Source organism: Amblyomma mixtum, chromosome 7 (assembly GCF_055824585.1).
Source record: "Amblyomma mixtum isolate Tamu chromosome 7, ASM5582458v1, whole genome shotgun sequence".
Taxonomy (NCBI): Eukaryota; Metazoa; Arthropoda; class Arachnida; order Ixodida; family Ixodidae; genus Amblyomma; species Amblyomma mixtum.
This window is the reverse complement of record NC_143018.1, coordinates 28,502,436-28,522,522: the sequence shown is the minus strand read 5'-3', so window position 1 is coordinate 28,522,522 and position 20,087 is coordinate 28,502,436. Positions and strand designations below refer to the sequence as shown.

Sequence of the window (20,087 nt, the reverse complement as noted above, 5' to 3'; positions counted from 1 at the left end):
GTGGAAATCACCAGTGACGAAACCGCGACGGAAGCAAATGGAACCGAGTCTACTCCAGCAGTGGAAATCACCAGTGACGAAACCGCGACGGAAGCAAATGGAACCGAGTCTACTCCAGCAGTGGAAATCACCAGTGACGCAACCGCGACGGAAGCAAATGGAACCGAGTCTACTCCAGCAGTGGAAATCACCAGTGACGAAACCGCGACGGAAGCAAATGGAACCGAGTCTACTCCAGCAGTGGAAATCACCAGTGACGAAACCGCGACGGAAGCAAATGGAACCGAGTCTACTCCAGCAGTGGAAATCACCAGTGACGCAACCGCGACGGAAGCAAATGGAACCGAGTCTACTCCAGCAGTGGAAATCACCAGTGACGCAACCGCGACGGAAGCAAATGGAACCGAGTCTACTCCAGCAGTGGAAATTACCAGTGACGAAACCGCGACGGAAGCAAATGGAACCGAGTCTACTCCAGCAGTGGAAATCACCAGTGACGAAACCGCGACGGAAGCAAATGGAACCGAGTCTACTCCAGCAGTGGAAATCACCAGTGACGAAACCGCGACGGAAGCAAATGGAACCGAGTCTACTCCAGCAGTGGAAATCACCAGTGACGAAACCGCGACGGAAGCAAATGGAACCGAGTCTACTCCAGCAGTGGAAATCACCAGTGACGCAACCGCGACGGAAGCAAATGGAACCGAGTCTACTCCAGCAGTGGAAATCACCAGTGACGAAACCGCGACGGAAGCAAATGGAACCGAGTCTACTCCAGCAGTGGAAATCACCAGTGATGCAACCGCGACGGAAGCAAATGGAACCGAGTCTACTCCAGCAGTGGAAATCACCAGTGACGCAACCGCGACGGAAGCAAATGGAACCGAGTCTACTCCAGCAGTGGAAATCACCAGTGACGAAACCGCGACGGAAGCAAATGGAACCGAGTCTACTCCAGCAGTGGAAATCACCAGTGATGCAACCGCGACGGAAGCAAATGGAACCGAGTCTACTCCAGCAGTGGAAACCACCAGTGACGCAACCGCGACGGAAGCAAATGTAACCGAGTCAACTCCAGCAGTGGAAATCACCAGTGACGCAACCGCGACGGAAGCAAATGTAACCGAGTCTACTCCAGCAGTGGAAATCACCAGTGACGCAACCGCGACGGAAGCAAATGTAACCGAGTCTACTCCAGCAGTGGAAATCACCAGTGACGCAACCGCGACGGAAGCAAATGGAACCGAGTCTACTCCAGCAGTGGAAATCACCAGTGACGCAACCGCGACGGAAGCAAATGGAACCGAGTCTACTCCAGCAGTGGATATCACCAGTGACGCAACCGCGACGGAAGCAAATGGAACCGAGTCTACTCCAGCAGTGGAAATCACCAGTGACGCAACCGCGACGGAAGCAAATGTAACCGAGTCTACTCCACCAGTGGAAATCACTAGTGACGTAACCGCGACGGAAGCAAATGGAACCGAGTCTACTCCAGCAGTGGAAATCACCAGTGACGCAACCGCGACGGAAGCAAATGGAACCGAGTCTACTCCAGCAGTGGAAATCACCAGTGACGCAACCGCGACGGAAGCAAATGGAACCGAGTCTACTCCAGCATTGGAAATCACCAATGACGCAACCGCGACGGAAGCAAATGTAACCGAGTCTACTCCAGCAGTGGAAATCACCAGTGACGCAACCGCGACGGAAGCAAATGGAACCGAGTCTACTCCAGCAGTGGAAACCATCAGTGACGCAACCGCGACGGAAGCAAATGTAACCGAGTCTACTCCAGCAGTGGAAATCACCAGTGACGCAACCGCGACGGAAGCAAATGTAACCGAGTCTACTCCAGCAGTGGAAATCACCAGTGAGGCAACACCAAGGGGATCAAACGGAACCGAGTCTGCTCCAGCAGTGGAAATCACCAGTGAGGCAACCACGAGGGAAGCAAACGGAACAGAATCTACTCCAGGAGTGGAAATCACCAGGGAGGCAACCACGAGGGAAGCAAATGGAACCGAGTCTACTGTAGCAGTGGAAATCAGCACTGGGGTAAGAACGAAGGAAGAAAATGGAACCGCGTCTACACTACCCGCAGGGATCAGTACGCAAGCCACAATGACGCAAGCAAACGCAACTGTGTCTACTCTATCTCTCGAGATTAGCACAGAGGCGACAACGACGACAGAAAGCACTGCAGCACCCAGTTTGCCAGCGGATCTCAACACTGAGCAAACTACCACGAATGCAAAGAGAACCACTTCTACTATTCGAGAGGAAACCAGCTCTAAGGCAACAGTGACAGAAAGAGTAATCGACAACCCTAATAGCGCTTCAGTTGTGGAACTCCAGGAGGCCGTTAAGAACCAAGAGGAAACTATCAAGAACCTAAATGACAGTCTGGTCGAATTATCTAATAAATACAAGACACTAGAAGAAACTCTGCAGAAACAAGAAGAGGAGATGTCAGACATAAAAAAACGATTGAGTCAAATTGAAAGGCATGACAGAGAGTCGAACATGCAACTTTATACAAACTCGAAAACTTACCACGAAGCCCTTAAAGGCAACGCAATTGCAGCATCATTTGAACTTCCAGAGCTAACAGAAAACGACGTTATGGCAATTCATCGCGTCCCATCAAAGAAATTCAAAACACCTGGAATCATTGCACGTTTGAGCAGGCAACCAGCCAGAAATGCATAGCTGGAAAGCGGCAGGAAAGTGAAGGATAGCACAACGGGTGTGGTCTTGCAGTAGAGCCCCACAAATCGGAGAAAAAGTATCACGGAGGAAAAGCCAGATGCACTGAGCTGTACGTTTTCACCAAGCCACGGCGAAAAAGCTACTATGTCCTTGCTTTATTTAAAGATCTTAATGACGATCTGTTGAATATTAAATGAAGGACAACATTGAAATGATTAAGAAAGCGGTGCTGGACACAATGCAAGAAGTGCATTTATATGACGGCTTGCATGCATTAAGCGCTGCTTTGTTGTATTTTTTATATATATCTGGCCGACATTGCTTATCTTGTGAAGTGTTACGTGCTTTTTTTTATTTTTGACTGTTTTGTTGGACAGGGTTGGATCCGGCTACTGATCAGTGCTTCGCGTAATCATTGCGCATTTGTAGCTGATAGCGTGTCGAATAACTGCTTGGTCAGCCAGCAAGCAGTATGTGCTTAGGCTGATAATCAAACTCACTTGTATATAAAACAATAAAATCTGAATAATCTTTATTGTATGTCATCTGCTTGAATTGCCCTGATCACCCTGCTGGCAGGGTACCGATTTGGTAACAAAATTTACAGCGTTGCCTATTAAAAGAACACAGGTGTTCAGGCTGTGATATTGCTATGCTATCATTTATGGGGAATAAATACGTCGTTTCCGGTATATCACCCGGAAATAGGAGAATACTAAGTTACTAACATGTGTAAAAACTTTCTTTCTCAACATTATCACTGATAAACTCAGAATTCTATGCAGCGGAGATTTTAAAGAGTATATGCGGGTTAGCAACGATTTACTAGTCAAATGACATAACTAGTGAGTATTGTCCGAATTAATGGTACCTGCAGCTAACCAGAGTTACCGTAAATTTATCAGCCGCAATAAACCTAGCTGTTTCCTACTAACGTTAGTGATGAGTACATCAAAGCTGGAGCGCTTGCACATCGCCATCTGCGTGGTTTGTGGTGTATATAAAATAGGCAGTGGCTTAGCTCTGCTATGCCAGGATATACGTAGCACGAGGTGAGGGCGAAATGTCCACATCTAGGTGCACACCTGAACCAGAGGGAAGGCGTATAACTGCCCTCTTGGAACGGTGGACAACTCCACCATGCTTTAAGCTAAGTGGCGGTAGTGACAGGTGTGCGCTGCGTGCGTTGGCATTGACAACGTTGAGCCAGAAACGCGGAACTGAAGCCGTAGGCCATCGGCGTTCGTCGCGTTCATTGGCGTTGGCGTTGACCACGTTTTACAGTCCGATCATTTTAAGGAAATGAGGTGCGCATAATGGCTCCTGGGTCAGTGGACGCCGGAGCAGTGGTTATAGGTACGCGGGGTGATGAGAGAGAGATGTGAGCTGCAAGCATTGACAAGGTTGTGCCAGAAACGCGGCGTTGAAGCCATAGGCCATCGCCGTTCATTGTGTTCATTGGCGTTGGCGTTGCCAACGTTTTACACGGCGATCATTTTAAGGAAAGCAAGGCGAGCGTGAGCGGCGAGGCACGCCAGCTCTGCTTAGTGCCGTCACTTGCTCCTCGCGCATGCGGAGTATGGTCATGCAAGAGCACGCGAAACGGCGAGACTGTGGGCAATGTAGCTCAAGCAACAATATATGGCTGCGCGCAAATGTTGCTTTCGCAATCCTCCAGGTTTAACCAGAGCTAAACCACAGCCAATTTTTATAGGTATTCACTGGACTTCGACGCCAGGCATAGGGTTCCTTCGAGATGAGGCGTCTATGTGGAGGTGGATTTCACAGGAAGCCTACGCCTGGAGTCAAATTCAAACGAATACCTTTTAAGGTTAAAGAGGGGCTGTGCAGAGAGTTCAGGATCCGGCGTTCTTTTCTCGTTAGCATAGACAAAGAGTTATTCTTAAAGCAGCTCCATCGCCAAGAACACGGATGGCAATGCCACAACTAGGAATCATTTTTTATACAAATCCAGCGACTATGTACGGCCCCATGGTGTTCTTTAACGTGCATTTACATCGCTCTGCCCATGGACGTTTTTGTATTTCGCCTCCATCGAAAAGACGTTGCCGCGGCTTGTTAAATCGTATCGAATTGGGATCAGAACCGAAAAGCCGAAACTTCTGAGGTACGATGGTGTTCCGATGTTTCCTGTCATTCAGTATCTCTATCCTGTCATTTAGGAGAACGATGGCACCGTAAGGAAAGAAAATCCTAGTGTGTTCCTCTCTCACACCTGTACTTCTGTTTGTAGCTTTCTCCCTTTATTTTTAGTTACAGAAGGCAACAAGTTTTCTCAGCAATGAAGAGAGAGCCCCGACAAAGAAGCATCCGTACCTGAAGTCACTCCACCAAGTGATTCGGCTGAGCTGGCTTTAGGTTCAGGTCCCATTTTCATTTATATTCCGTTGCGCGATTAAGGCAAATACCTATTGCAGTCGGTTTCGTACAGAAGCTGTTGCCAATAACTTTCGTAGAAGCTTTGTTGTGTCTCAGCTAATCAGTTTGAACCAAATTGTGGCGGTGGGAGTGTTAAAATACCAATTAACCCGCACGCAGAGTTCTCATTCAGCTGATCGAGCAACGACACATATCGATAACAGGACGACCTGTGCACCGGAAACGCCCTGGTATGATAGCCCGTGGTTCTAAAAACGCTCCAACTGCACTCCGCGAAAGGTGGAATTAAATGTAAGTCCTCCGATGTCCTACATCCATTTGTTGGTGCCTCTAGCTAACATATCGCGAATTTGGAATGGCTCCCGACTTATAATTGAAGTTCAAGGCTAGTGTACGATGGGGGGCTAGTTGGTAATCCATGAACTAATAACGAAAACCACGCAAAGGACGATACACCGGGAAGAAGTAGACAGGACGAGCGCGGACTTGCAACTGTTTATTAAAACACATCTTCCTTCCATCACCAACCCTACGCATGCGCAACAAGCAATCTCTATCTAACCGAGTTCAGGAACTTCAGTTCCTTCTTGTACAGATGGACCGAAGCCTCGCTTACACACTTTTCGGGCCCATATCTATCAATCTGCCAGGCTTCGATGACCTCACGTGTTTTCTGGTCTTTGGCCCTTCCGATTATCTTTGTGCGCTCAAAGAGTGGCGTGCATTTATTGTCACACGAAAGACAGTGTTTTGGCAAATGCATGCCGCTGTGAGAGCCCAACGAATTTTTTTGTTCTTGTAGGCGCTTATTAATGCACCGTCCCGTTTGTCCCACGTAAACTGAGCCGCAACTAAGCGGGATTTCGTACACTACTCCCATTTTACAGGACACAAACTTGATTTTGTGGTTAACACCACAGCCTGCTTTTGTTCTTGATTCATTGTTAGTTAACGCGCACAAACGGGACAGCTTACAAGGCGCCGAAAAGAAGATTTCCACACCGAATTTCCTTGCCACTCTCTTCAGGCCATGCGAGGTCTTATGTACATATGGCAGTACTTCAAACTTCCGCCTCTCACGAATGACAGGTTCTCGAGCACTAGAAGTTGGGACGAGGGTTTTCAACAGAGACTCGGCAGCGGCCTGCAGAAGCGACGAGGGAAACCCAGCAGAACTTAGGCGTGCAACTTGAGCGGAAAAGCTGAGTGAAATCTTGTGAAAACAGGACTTAAATAATGATGACCTCAAGCAGGATGAAGCAATTCCTCTCTTAATAAGCTTGGAGTGACAGGAGTCATAGGGTAAAAGGGCCTTTTTTGTTCTAGGCATGTACATCCAACACAAGTGGTCCGGTTCACTGAAAAACAATCTCAAGTCCAAGAACTGTAAGCAAGAGTTCTCAGGCAATTCTACAGTAAAATTCAAACTGGAAGCCTTGGGATTTAAAAGACGATAAAACTTCATTAGTGACCTCTTGTGGGTTGTCATTGGGATTCATTTTTAAGAGTATTAAAAAATCGTCTACGTATCGGAAAACTCGCGCGATGATGCGGTCGTCAGTTAGCGCCCGTGAGAGTGAACAGTCAACTTCCGCTAAATATATTTCAGTGAGAACTGGTGCCACACTCGACCCTATACAAATGCCTCGTTTTTGCACATAGAATTTATCCTCAAAACTCACTAGCGTTGAAGAGAGGTACACATTCAACAGTTCCATGAAACCTTCTATCGAAATGCCGCAGGCATTTTGGAACCCCACAACCCCCAAACGCTCTATACAGTTGCTGACCGCCATGAGCAGTTCATAGTGAGGAACCGAGTAAAACAGCTCCTCAATGTCAACCGAGAAGCCGTAATTGACACCTGGCATGCCTTCTTTGAAAATTTTCACCATTCCGTCCGAGCTGGTGATCTTGTAGGGGTCTTTAGGCGACAGACTCTTCAGGTGTCTTTGAAGGTATCGGCTAACAACTGCTTGCCAGGTTCCTCTCTCCGTTACGATTGCTCTAAAGGGGCATTCCAGCTTATGACTCTTTGCACTAAAAAACACAGAGAGCACATGCACCTTGTTACTCATCACTTCATTCTTCATCCGCTCAAGCTTCAAATCATCTAAAAGCGCAACCGCTTTGGCCTTCGCCTTCGTCGGCTTCACATCCGCAACTCGGAAGTTCTTGTTGATCGCTGTTAGTGCCTTCTCCCCGAATAGTTTCCGCGGTAGGACCACGAAGCCCCCTTCTTTGTCGGACAAAAGAACCCGTAGCCCAGAATCACAAATTGAGCCAGCCACTCTTCTCAGCAGGGAAGTGCAGTCCTTCTTTTTCTGAAAGGTGTTGCTCACTGAATCAACTCCTTCCGAAAGGCAGCATCCTTTCTCTTCCCCTTCTACCTTGTCAGCGATCCTGTGAACCGAAGCCAAAAGCTCAGGTTTGCTGAGCGGTACTTCCAGGCTGAACTTAGGTCCCTTCCTGAGGACCCTTTCGATGTCGGTTGGAACAGTCGCCCCTCCAAGGTAGATAACAGGGACCTCACCTGTCTGCTTCTTTGACGCCTTAGGTAGGCTTTGTCGTCGCTTGTTCCAAAGGAACTCAGTGGTAGTCTCAGCCAGGTTCTGGTAGTCCTTGAATGTCCTCAGGCCGGCAGAGCCTGTCCCCTTCCAAGTGAAGCACACCAACCGCAGCCAGTCCCGTAGTAGTCGAACGTGTCTCCAACATTCGCTCCTTAAAATCTTAGCCATTCTTTTCCAGTGACCATCGGAGCAGCCCAGGAAGCCGAAGAGGCCCGCAACGCTGGGCGGACAGACGTGTTTTCTTAAGCAAAAGCCCAACAATCTTGCCTCGATCGTGGTAGCAGCGATAAAACTCGTGCACATCGTGCATTGTTTCTCGAAGGAAAGATGACATAAAACAGAGCCCCTTGTAGAAGAAATCAACTGAAGGAGTGTACGATGGGGGGCTAGTTGGTAATCCATGAACTAATAACGAAAACCACGCAAAGGACGATACACAGGGAAGAAGTAGACAGGACGAGCGCGGACTTGCAACTGTTTATTGAAACACATCTTCCTTCCATCACCAACCCTACGCATGCGCAACAAGCAATCTCTAACTAACCGAGTTCAGGAACTTCAGTTCCTTCTTGTACAGATGGACCGAAGCCTCGCTTACACACTTTTCGGGCCCATATCTATCAATCTGCCAGGCTTCGATGACCTCACGTGTTTTCTGGTCTTTGGCCCTTCCGATTATCTTTGTGCGCTCAAAGAGTGGCGTGCATTTATTGTCACACGAAAGACAGTGTTTTGGCAAATGCATGCCGCTGTGAGAGCCCAACGAATTTTTTTGTTCTTGTAGGCGCTTATTAATGCACCGTCCCGTTTGTCCCACGTAAACTGAGCCGCAACTAAGCGGGATTTCGTACACTACTCCCATTTTACAGGACACAAACTTGATTTTGTGGTTAACACCACAGCCTGCTTTTGTTCTTGATTCATTGTTAGTTAACGCGCACAAACGGGACAGCTTACAAGGCGCCGAAAAGAAGATTTCCACACCGAATTTCCTTGCCACTCTCTTCAGGCCATGCGAGGTCTTATGTACATATGGCAGTACTTTAAACTTCCGCCTCTCACGAATGACAGGTTCTCGAGCACTAGAAGTTGGGACGAGGGTTTTCAACAGAGACTCGGCAGCGGCCTGCAGAAGCGACGAGGGAAACCCAGCAGAACTTAGGCGTGCAACTTGAGCGGAAAAGCTGAGTGAAATCTTGTGAAAACAGGACTTAAATAATGATGACCTCAAGCAGGATGAAGCAATTCCTCTCTTAATAAGCTTGGAGTGACAGGAGTCATAGGGTAAAAGGGCCTTTTTTGTTCTAGGCATGTACATCCAACACAAGTGGTCCGGTTCACTGAAAAACAATCTCAAGTCCAAGAACTGTAAGCAAGAGTTCTCAGGCAATTCTACAGTAAAATTCAAACTGGAAGCCTTGGATTTAAAAGACGATAAAACTTCATTAGTGACCTCTTGTGGGTTGTCATTGGGATTCATTTTTAAGAGTATTAAAAAATCGTCTACGTATCGGAAAACTCGCGCGATGCGGTCGTCAGTTAGCGCCCGTGAGAGTGAACAGTCAACTTCCGCTAAATATATTTCAGTGAGAACTGGTGCCACACTCGACCCTATACAAATGCCTCGTTTTTGCACATAGAATTTATCCTCAAAACTCACTAGCGTTGAAGAGAGGTACACATTCAACAGTTCCATGAAACCTTCTATCGAAATGCCGCAGGCATTTTGGAACCCCACAACCCCCAAACGCTCTATACAGTTGCTGACCGCCATGAGCAGTTCATTGTGAGGAACCGAGTAAAACAGCTCCTCAATGTCAACCGAGAAGCCGTAATTGACACCTGGCATGCCTTCTTTGAAAATTTTCACCATTCCGTCCGAGCTGGTGATCTTGTAGGGGTCTTCACGCGACAGACTCTTCAGGTGTCTGAAGGTATCGGCTAACAACTGCTTGCCAGGTTCCTCTCTCCGTTACGATTGCTCTAAAGGGGCATTCCAGCTTATTCCACTGTCTTTCGTGTGACAATAAATGCACGCCACCCTTTGAGCGCACAAAGATAATCGGAAGGGCCAAAGACCAGAAAACACGTGTGGTCATCGAAGCCTGGCAGATTGATAGATATGGGCCCGAAAAGTGTGTAAGCGAGGCTTCGGTCCATCTGTACAAGAAGGAACTGAAGTTCCTGAACTCGGTTAGATAGAGATTGCTTGTTGCGCATGCGTAGGGTTGGTGATGGAAGGAAGATGTGTTTCAATAAACAGTTGCAAGTCCGCGCTCGTCTTGTCTACTTCTTCCCTGTGTATCGTCCTTTTCGTGGTTTTCGTTATTAGTTCATGGATTACCAACTAGCCCCCCATCGTACACTCCTTCAGCTCATTTCTTCTACATGGGGCTCTGTTTTATGTCATCTTTCCTTCGAGAAACAATGCACGATGTGCACGAGTTTTATCGCTGCTACCACGATCGAGGCAAGATTGTTGGGCTTTTGCTTAAGAAAACACGTCTCTCCGCCCAGCGTTGCGGGCCTCTTCGGCTTCCTGGGCTGCTCCGATGGTCACTGGAAAAGAATGGCTAAGATTTTAAGGAGCGAATGTTGGAGACACGTTCGACTACTACGGGACTGGCTGAGGTTGGTGTGCTTCACTTGGAAGGGGACAGGCTCTGCCGGCCTGAGGACATTCAAGGACTACCAGAACCTGGCTGAGACTACCACTGAGTTCCTTTGGAACAAGCGACGACAAAGCCTACCTAAGGCGCCAAAGAAGCAGACAGGTGAGGTCCCTGTTATCTACCTTGGAGGGGCGACTGTTCCAACCGACATCGAAAGGGTCCTCAGGAAGGGACCTAAGTTCAGCCTGGAAGTACCGCTCAGCAAACCTGAGCTTTTGGCTTCGGTTCACAGGATCGCTGACAAGGTAGAAGGGGAAGAGAAAGGATGCTGCCTTTCGGAAGGAGTTGATTCAGTGCGCAACACCTTTCAGAAAAAGAAGGACTGCACTTCCCTGCTGAGAAGAGTGGCTGGCTCAATTTGTGATTCTGGGCTACGGGTTCTTTTGTCCGACAAAGACGGAGGCTTCGTGGTCCTACCGCGGAAACTATTCGGGGAGAAGGCACTAACAGCGATCAACAAGAAGTTCCGAGTTGCAGATGTGAAGCCGACGAAGGCGAAGGCCAAAGCGGTTGCGCTTTTAGATGATTTGAAGCTTGAGCGGATGAAGAATGAAGTGATGAGTAACAAGGTGCATGTGCTCTCTGTGTTTTTTAGTGCAAAGAGTCATAAGCTGGAATGCCCCTTTAGAGCAATCGTAACGGAGAGAGGAACCTGGCAAGCAGTTGTTAGCCGATACCTTCAAAGACACCTGAAGAGTCTGTCGCCTGAAGACCCCTACAAGATCACCAGCTCGGACGGAATGGTGAAAATTTTCAAAGAAGGCATGCCAGGTGTCAATTACGGCTTCTCGGTTGACATTGAGGTGCTGTTTTACTCGGTTCCTCACTATGAACTGCTCATGGCGGTCAGCAACTGTATAGAGCGTTTGGGGGTTGTGGGGTTCCAAAATGCCTGCGGCATTTCGATAGAAGGTTTCATGGAACTGTTGAATGTGTACCTCTCTTCAACGCTAGTGAGTTTTGAGGATAAATTCTATGTGCAAAAACGAGGCATTTGTATAGGGTCGAGTGTGGCACCAGTTCTCACTGAAATATATTTAGCGGAAGATGACTGTTCACTCTCACGGGCGCTAACTGACGACCGCATCATCGCGCGAGTTTTCCGATACGTAGACGATTTTTTAATACTCTTAAAAATGAATCCCAATGACAACCCACAAGAGGTCACTAATGAAGTTTTATCGTCTTTTAAATCCCAAGGCTTCCAGTTTGAATTTTACTGTAGAATTGCCTGAGAACTCTTGCTTACAGTTCTTGGACTTGAGATTGTTTTTCAGTGAACCGGACCACTTGTGTTGGATGTACATGCCTAGAACAAAAAAGGCCCTTTTACCCTATGACTCCTGTCACTCCAAGCTTATTAAGAGAGGAATTGCTTCATCCTGCTTGAGGTCATCATTATTTAAGTCCTGTTTTCACAAGATTTCACTCAGCTTTTCGGCTCAAGTTGCACGCCTAAGTTCTGCTGGGTTTCCCTCGTCGCTTCTGCAGGCCGCTGCCGAGTCTCTGTTGAAAACCCTCGTCCCAACTTCTAGTGCTCGAGAACCTGTCATTCGTGAGAGGCGGAAGTTTGAAGTACTGCCATATGTACATAAGACCTCGCATGGCCTGAAGAGAGTGGCAAGGAAATTCGGTGTGGAAATCTTCTTTTCGGCGCCTTGTAAGCTGTCCCGTTTGTGCGCGTTAACTAACAATGAATCAAGAACAAAAGCAGGCTGTGGTGTTAACCACAAAATCAAGTTTGTGTCCTGTAAAATGGGAGTAGTGTACGAAATCCCGCTTAGTTGCGGCTCAGTTTACGTGGGACAAACGGGACGGTGCATTAATAAGCGCCTACAAGAACATAAAAATTCGTTGGGCTCTCACAGCGGCATGCATTTGCCAAAACACTGTCTTTCGTGTGACAATAAATGCACGCCACTCTTTGAGCGCACAAAGATAATCGGAAGGGCCAAAGACCAGAAAACACGTGAGGTCATCGAAGCCTGGCAGATTGATAGATATGGGCCCGAAAAGTGTGTAAGCGAGGCTTCGGTCCATCTGTACAAGAAGGAACTGAAGTTCCTGAACTCGGTTAGATAGAGATTGCTTGTTGCGCATGCGTAGGGTTGGTGATGGAAGGAAGATGTGTTTCAATAAACAGTTGCAAGTCCGCGCTCGTCCTGTCTACTTCTTCCCTGTGTATCGTCCTTTGCGTGGTTTTCGTTATTAGTTCAAGGCTATTTTTACTCAGATATTGTTATGACAGCCGCTCTATCACTAAGCCGATTATCGTAAGCGCTGCCTCTCTACCGTTTTAGTTTCTTGACGCCATCTCATTCCAGTTCGCACTCAATCACGCACACATACGCACACTGAAAAAAATAATGGCTGAACTAGGTTACGTCTTGGTTAAAACCTTTGGTGAGAGCCGGGATGTTGTTGACGTCCCAAGAGCAATTTAAACAGACCTACGGTGATGACCTTTCATTTTCGCCCCCTTCTTTCTCTATTGTTCAGCTTTTTCACCTCATCCATCTTCCCATCACTCTTCTCTTCTTTCTCAATTCTTCAGCGTCTTCTTCTAACCTTTCATCTTCCTACGCCTCTTATCTTCTCATTATTGGCTTGGCTTCCTGCTGTCTTCTTTGCTGCTTCTTCTTCTGTTGTTCTGTGTCACTATCTTAGATTGTCATGGCTTGGCGTATCCTGGCTTGAGGATTTCTACGAGAACTATTGCTCAGCTACACGACCACTCGTGGTTAGGTCCTAGTAACAACACTATCCGTAACACGGCATGCTCTTGCACGCAGGGTGCGCCTGAACTCCGTGAACTGTCACAGCCTCGCTCATGTCGCTTCTTTTAGCTCCAAACTAAGCCTTGTTGTGGAATACGCGGTTCACCTACAGCGTCGCTCCTGTGGCTCAATTCCAAATGCTCTCTTCACCCTAGTTTGTAATACAGGTAGAGGCCACACAACAAAAGAACACAAGAAGTTGTGAGAACACTTGCTTATCAAGAGCACATGGCACAGCGAAGCCAACACGGTAAGGCACTAAATGGGTACGCCTTCGATGAGAGTTTACAGGTGCTTTGAGTTATCTGTCTCACACTTAACTCGTGTTCTGAAACAATTTTTCTTCAGGATTAACCGCAGTGGAGATCACAGAGACGCCTACTTTGATGGGGAACCCACGACGGATGTAAACATAAAAAATCCTGAGCATCCAAAGCGACGGGTTTTGCCATGGCGCTATAAAGTTGGGAGCTCGAAGTTATGTTTAAAAAATGTCTTTAAGAACGAGCTTTACGACTATACATAGGTAGTTTAAAAACGGAAGTAATCACTGCGACCACTAGGAACGCCATTATTACACAGGAAAGATGATAGAAACATGGGGGTGGCCCGTGGCCCCTAGCCAATAAATTATGCTATATGTTACGTGGCCCTGCATTGCCCGGATTGCCAACACGTAACAATATGTCATTGCGTACGCTGATACGATGTGCTCTGTCTATCTAGGTTTGGCTGTCTAGCCAATAAAGGTTGTCACACCGTATAAGACTCAGCTGCTCACATCAGGGTTCTATTTTTTTAAACCGGCGTTCAAAAATGAAGAAAAAGATCTTAAATGATAAGCGCCATTATTAGCGTTATTGTCACTCGCCTTCGATGAATAAGCTTCTGCGCTTTAAATAATTTTTCAATTTAACATAAATAAAGCGTCATTAGCAGGCAGCGAAGGTTGTTGAGTCGTTCGCAATAAGGACGATGAAAATCGCCCGGATGGCTGTTATCACGTTTTCGGAAGCTGCATAATCATAGCAGTATCTGTGGCGTCAAAAGAGGTTACCGACGCACCTGACAGTACAACCTGTTCCGCGCTCTTAGCGTCCTCTAAGCGTGTTTATGTGCCTGCGTGCGACTAGGAGAGTTGGTTTGATTACCTACCAGTTCATGGCAGATATCTCTTCACACTGGAATAAAGTTCCCATAAGACGCTGATGATCTTTTTGAGTGCCGGTGGTCGATTATTGACACTTAATAAAATTTGTCGCTCAGAACATTCCCAACACAATATTATCAAGGTTCCTCCAATTATTATATAGCCAGGATCAGTAGTATATGATCTCAAAGCACGGTTGGGCCGTGAACGCATACAACGAATTGGCTCTGGTTGCACCGAAAGTTAAAAGGTAAGTGTCTCACTTTGCATGTTCCCGTTGTTTAGATCTGACCGAAGTGAGAGATCTGGAGGAGGTGTTTTAATAGCTGTCGCGGATAACTTTGTAGCAACGCCTATTAATATTCCAACTAGCCTGGAACTGGTTTGGGTGGAACTTAGTGTACGTTTTAAGAGAATGATTTTGGGTATATGTTACCGTCCCCCGTCCTCGAGCCCAACATTCGTTGATGAACTGCATGATTCCCTTAACATGATCACTGTACGATTTCCGAGTACACCTATTGTCTTAGCTGGCGACTTTAACTACCCTAGTATCGTGTGGACTAATACATCACCTTATCTCAGCTCTTTTTCTACGGAGTGTAAAAAGCTTTTGTCAACTTGTATGGATTTCAATCTTTCGCAGTTAGTCTCTAAACCTACTCGAACTACTTTATCCTCATCGAATGTTTTAGATCTTGTTCTAACTAACGTGCCTGATCTTATCCCTTCGATTTTTTACCTACCTGGTCTCAGTGATCATTCTTTGCTCCATTTTGATGTACAAATTCCTGTATCTATCCGAGTTAGTCAGACTAAACAAATTAGAGATTATAAACGGGCTGACTTTAACGCTATTAACTGCGAACTAGCTCGTTTTTTGGACGATTACTTACCAGGCTTTTCACAGCGTTCTGTTTACACTAACTGGGATTTGTTCAAGGATATCGTTGAACCTCTCATTAACACTTTTGTACCATTAAGATCTCTGAAGTGCGATCGGAAATCACCCTGGTTTAATAATGTTTTAAAAAGACTCTCCAATAAAAAGAAGCGCTTGTTCCGCTCTGCGAAGTTGTTGAATTCTAAACAACGATGGGAGGCCTACTTTTCCGCAGCTGCAGAGTACAAAGGTGCGCTAAAAAACGCAAAGGACACATTTTTTAACCACACCCTGCCTGCTATGCTGGTCAATAATCCTAAACAATTTTGGAATGTAGTTAACAAGAAAGACGCTTCCACAATTCTACTTACTTCTTCTGGTGGTGTTGCCTTTCCTCCATACGAATGTGCTACTGTTCTAAACAATACATTTGCTGCGGCATTTTCTAGCAATGTTTCTCTTGTTCATCGCGTGTGCCCTGTTTTTGATGCTCTTCCTATGGATCCAGTTGTATTCGACGCGTCAGGCATCCAGTGCATCATAGAAAATCTTAAGGTTTCCTCTTCCTGCGGTGTTGACAACATTAATTCGAAGTTTTTAATTAATACAAAGTTCTATTGTTCCATAATTCTTACTAAATTGTTTGAACAGTCTCTTGTAACAGGTTGTATTCCCAATGATTGGAAAATTGGGAAGGTGATTCCACTGCATAAGTCCGGAAATAAACATTCTCCTGATAACTTTAGACCTATATCGCTCACTAGTATTCCGTGCAAGATCATGGAACACGTCATATATTCTCATCTCATATCTTTTTTAGAATCTAACTCCTTTTTCAGCATTGCCCAGCATGGTTTTCGTAAGTCTTTTTCATGCGAAGCTCAGCTAATATGTTTCACACATGACCTTCATTGCATCCTTGACCACGGGTCTCAGGCAGACTGCATATTTTTGGACTTCTCGAAAGCGTTTGACACTGTTTCGCATGAGCTTCTCTTTCTTAAATTAAGCAATCTTAACATAGACCCTAATGTCCTTGCATGGCTACAATGCTTTCTTTCTAACCGTTCACAATTCGCAACAGCGAACAATATAAACTCGCATTCTTTGCCTGTCCGTTCCGGAGTGCCTCAGGGGTCAGTTCTTGGACCCCTCCTCTTTCTCATCTATATAAATGACTTACCGGCTAACATTTCTTCTTCAATTAATCTTTTTGCCGATGATTGTGTTATTTACCGCGAAATTAAAGATGATAATGATGTCTCTTGTCTTCAATCCGATATTAACAAGATTCTTGACTGGTGTTTTATTTGGAACATGCAACTAAACATTAATAAGTGTAAACATGTACGCATTTCTCGTCTCTCTAATGCCCCTTCCTCTTATCACATTAACAACGTGTCTCTCGAAACCGTGTCATGTTATAAATATCTGGGTGTTTACGTTTCTTGTAACCTGTCTTGGAAAACTCGCGTTGAATACATAATAAATAACGCTGATCGCATGCTTGGGTACCTTCGCAGAAATTTCTCACGTTCATCTAGTTCAATAAAGTTATTACTTTATAAAACATTGGTACGGTCCAAGTTAGAATATGCTGCATCTGTCTGGAGCCCTGGCATCGATTCACTTGTTTCAGATTTGGAAGCTGTGCAGAACCGCGCATGCCGTTTCATTCTTTCTAATTATCACCGAACAAGCAGTGTAACCGCCATGAAATCAAGTTTGTCCCTACCACTTCTTTCCCACCGCAGATCAATAGCCTCATTGTGTCTTTTTCATAAAATTTACCACCACAGCTTTCTCAATCCTAAGTTACTGTCAAGACCATGTTACATATCAACACGCGTTGATCACCGTCATAAAGTTGGAATCCCATCTTGTCACACCAAATGTTTTCATGACTCATTCATACCTCGAACTTGTGCCAGCTGGAATCACCTTCCCCACGACATCGCAGGTATTTCTGATAACAATGCATTTCGTCAAGTCCTTAATGTTTCTTTCTGAGTATGTGTCGTTTATCACTGTATAAAAATTGCCTTTCACTGTCTACACACTGTTTTAATAGATCCCCACTGCATTCTAATCTTATTGCCTTCCTGTGTTTTCAATTTGTCATGTATTCCTGGTTTATTTTTGTTTTCTCTTGTTGTTGCTGTTTAGACTGAAATTTTTATGTATTCCCACTCCCCTCTGTAATGCCTTCGGGCCCTGAGGGTACAATAAATAAATAAATAAATAAATAAATAAATAAATAAAAGAAGTAGATTTTTCAGTTGTTTTTTCTTAACTGCTAATAGAGAGGCTGACATGCGCCAATATAAGTGTCGGCCCATCCTCGGAAGCCCTGAAAAACGTTCCTGAATGGAGGACTCACGTTTTGGAGGCGATTAGAATTTTTTAAATAGTTTACTTGCTATACTGCTACATCCAATAGCCGGCTTACGGCGTGTAAAAACGCACACGCACAAGCAAACCGAGGCAGGTGCTTTTCCTTCTAAATGATTTTTCCTAAGTAATCTATTTCTCATCGTTACGAAGCATATATTCGTTTTTTTTATGTCATAGGTGTGGTAAAAATATATAAGGCAACTGCTTGTCGCTCTGTTAGCCAAAACTGCGCCTGTACTTAATCTAGCGTTCATGGCCTCAACCGTCCTCTATTTACTGTTCTCAAAACACTTACGACATGAACACTCCGTCTCAAAATATTTTGGTCGATCATCATCAACCGCTGGAGGACAAACGGCGCTCTCCTGTCTTAATCCTGTCTTGAGCCAGCTGCGGCTAGCTTATCTCTGCAATCTTCCTAATCCCAGCCGCCTACCACACTTATTTCTCCCCTCTTCGGCGTTTCGCTTTTTTCAGAGTACGCTTTGTTACCGTACGCAACAATCGGTTTTCGGCTCTCTATTTCTTGTTGATTTGAACTATGAGATCATTCTCTCACATTTGACAGCCTACCTGAAATCAAGACGAAGAAAGTGTGATCAGACGTTCCAAGGCGTTTGAGACCGCGCATGACATGTCCAACAATTTCGGAGAAAAATTTTTAAAATCGGTAAATTGTAACATATCTTCGCAGAATTATTGAAGGTAATGGTCCATTCGTCTGGTATGTATAAAAATCTTTCTTTTAAAGGGTTTCCGTCGATCGCATCGAACAGTTATAACTACCATAAAAAAACCAATGGGGAGCGTTTGTGACGATAGCAATAACGTCACTAAAAAAGGATTCAAGACTGCCGTTGGTTGACCTACGGATATATTAATTCTTATAGTGCATTATATACAGTCTTGCATTATATACAGAAAACTGCGCTCATATTTGGTTTCCTGCTCAAAACTCCTTTTGTCCAAAATTGTTGGCTATAAAAACAAAAATTCACTTTTGAACCACTCGTTGATCGCAGCTCTAGTTTAGTCACCCAACAAACTGTGATAACCTCTTCGCGAGTTCAAACCAAACCATGGGATTATCGGAAACAACGACACATCTGTGCTTTGCTGCTATGGGACTTAACTATGAGATGTAAATTGCATCTCCTAAGCAACGTTTCCTAAGTTGTCAGCATTTCTTTAAATTGATTTGAAATAACTCGAGGGCAGTAATCGCCATTGAAAAGAGTGTTTATATAAAATAAACGAAAGAAAACATGGGAATAATGGTACAAAAACCTACAAGTTGTAAATTGTTTGTGAATTCCTTTCGGAATAGACGGTCACCATCAACCAGAGCCAGTGATGGAGGAAGAGGATTTCACTCTTCGAATATCCGGGTTTAAAGAAAATGAAAGCAAGTTTTCGCTTTGTGAAGAAGGCTTCCAACTTTGAAAGTGGAATCCATCGGAAGGGACACCTACAGTTGGGGAGAAATAAAACCTTGGCTAATGTAACTGTGGAGAGATATAAAAAAAAACGAAAACAAGATGTTCTCGACGACTGGCGAAGAATGCTGGAGCAAGTCTAGCTTTCATAGCGAATGCAGTTGTGTTGCAAATAGACAAAATAAATCAAAATTAATTATTTTAAATCTTTTCCAGTGAGTGCGTTAAGTTGTAATGAGAAGGGTCCCACACCGATGCTGGGTATTCTAGTTTTGTTAAGGTTTATGTCTCGTACATTAGGAGTTTCGGAGGTGAAGATGGTGCGTCAAAGTTACGGTGCAGATATCCCAGCGTTTTGTTTGCTTTAGTAACTGTACATGCGACATGATTTGCCAAAGAAGTTTTGTTGGCAATATCAACGCTGAGATAATTGTAAGCGTGTGCAAAGTTTAAAATGATGCTATTTAGGTGAATCGCGGGCTAAATTATTAGTAGCTCGACTCGCACCCAAAGATTTGCGGTTTCTGATATATAACGTATAATAGCCAAGCTTTGCAATGCATTGAGTAAATATCGAGGTCAGATTGAAGCGTACAAAGGTCATAGTGATTGTCTATATCCAACCTTGGATGTAGTTAGTTTTGTCTTTTGTTTTTGCTATTTTTAATTCCGCACTCCGTTATTTACTCACAAGAACTAGTTATTTTTGGGTAAACTGAACAAGCATTAGTTCACTAACTGATCGATTGATTGAATAATTAAATGACGCATTCACTTACTCCTTGTTTTTTCATGTATGGAGCTTTTATAGAAATGGTCAGACTGCATAATGCCTGGTCATGTATTTTCATCCACGCGCTCCTTCCCAGGTGTAAACTGCACATTGAGGTGAAGTGAAACATCCCATCAGATATCCTCACGCGCTGGCAGCCTTCCACTCCTATATTGCCTTGGTTCATATAGACCAAAGCTCAACTATGATGTATATTGCAGTAGCAACGAATGGTACATGTTGTATGGTCTGCAGGGAAACCATCCTCATGCTGGTTCTTTAGTACAACTTCATATCTGTCTTGTATCTTGCCGCAGAGTG

General features: G+C 45.2%; 1 protein-coding gene and 1 pseudogene across 1 annotated transcript in view; both read left to right on the top strand.

The window, feature by feature from the left end:
- LOC149335461 (uncharacterized) overlaps positions 1–3,647 on the top strand; it is a 12,232-nt gene extending 8,585 nt beyond the window's left edge. Inside the window, exons 3-5 of the mRNA XM_089553811.1 lie at positions 1–1,753; positions 1,919–2,145; positions 2,260–3,647. The exon at positions 1–1,753 is cut by the window's left edge and continues 758 nt beyond it. Coding sequence (XP_089409937.1) covers positions 1–1,753; positions 1,919–2,145; positions 2,260–2,712 — 2,433 coding nt within the window. The 3' untranslated portion in view covers positions 2,713–3,647. The remainder of the gene's footprint in view (positions 1,754–1,918; positions 2,146–2,259) is intronic.
- A 5,157-nt stretch (positions 3,648–8,804) lies between these two features.
- Positions 8,805–13,157, top strand: LOC149335460 (uncharacterized; annotated as a pseudogene).
- The last annotated feature ends 6,930 nt before the right edge of the window (positions 13,158–20,087 follow it).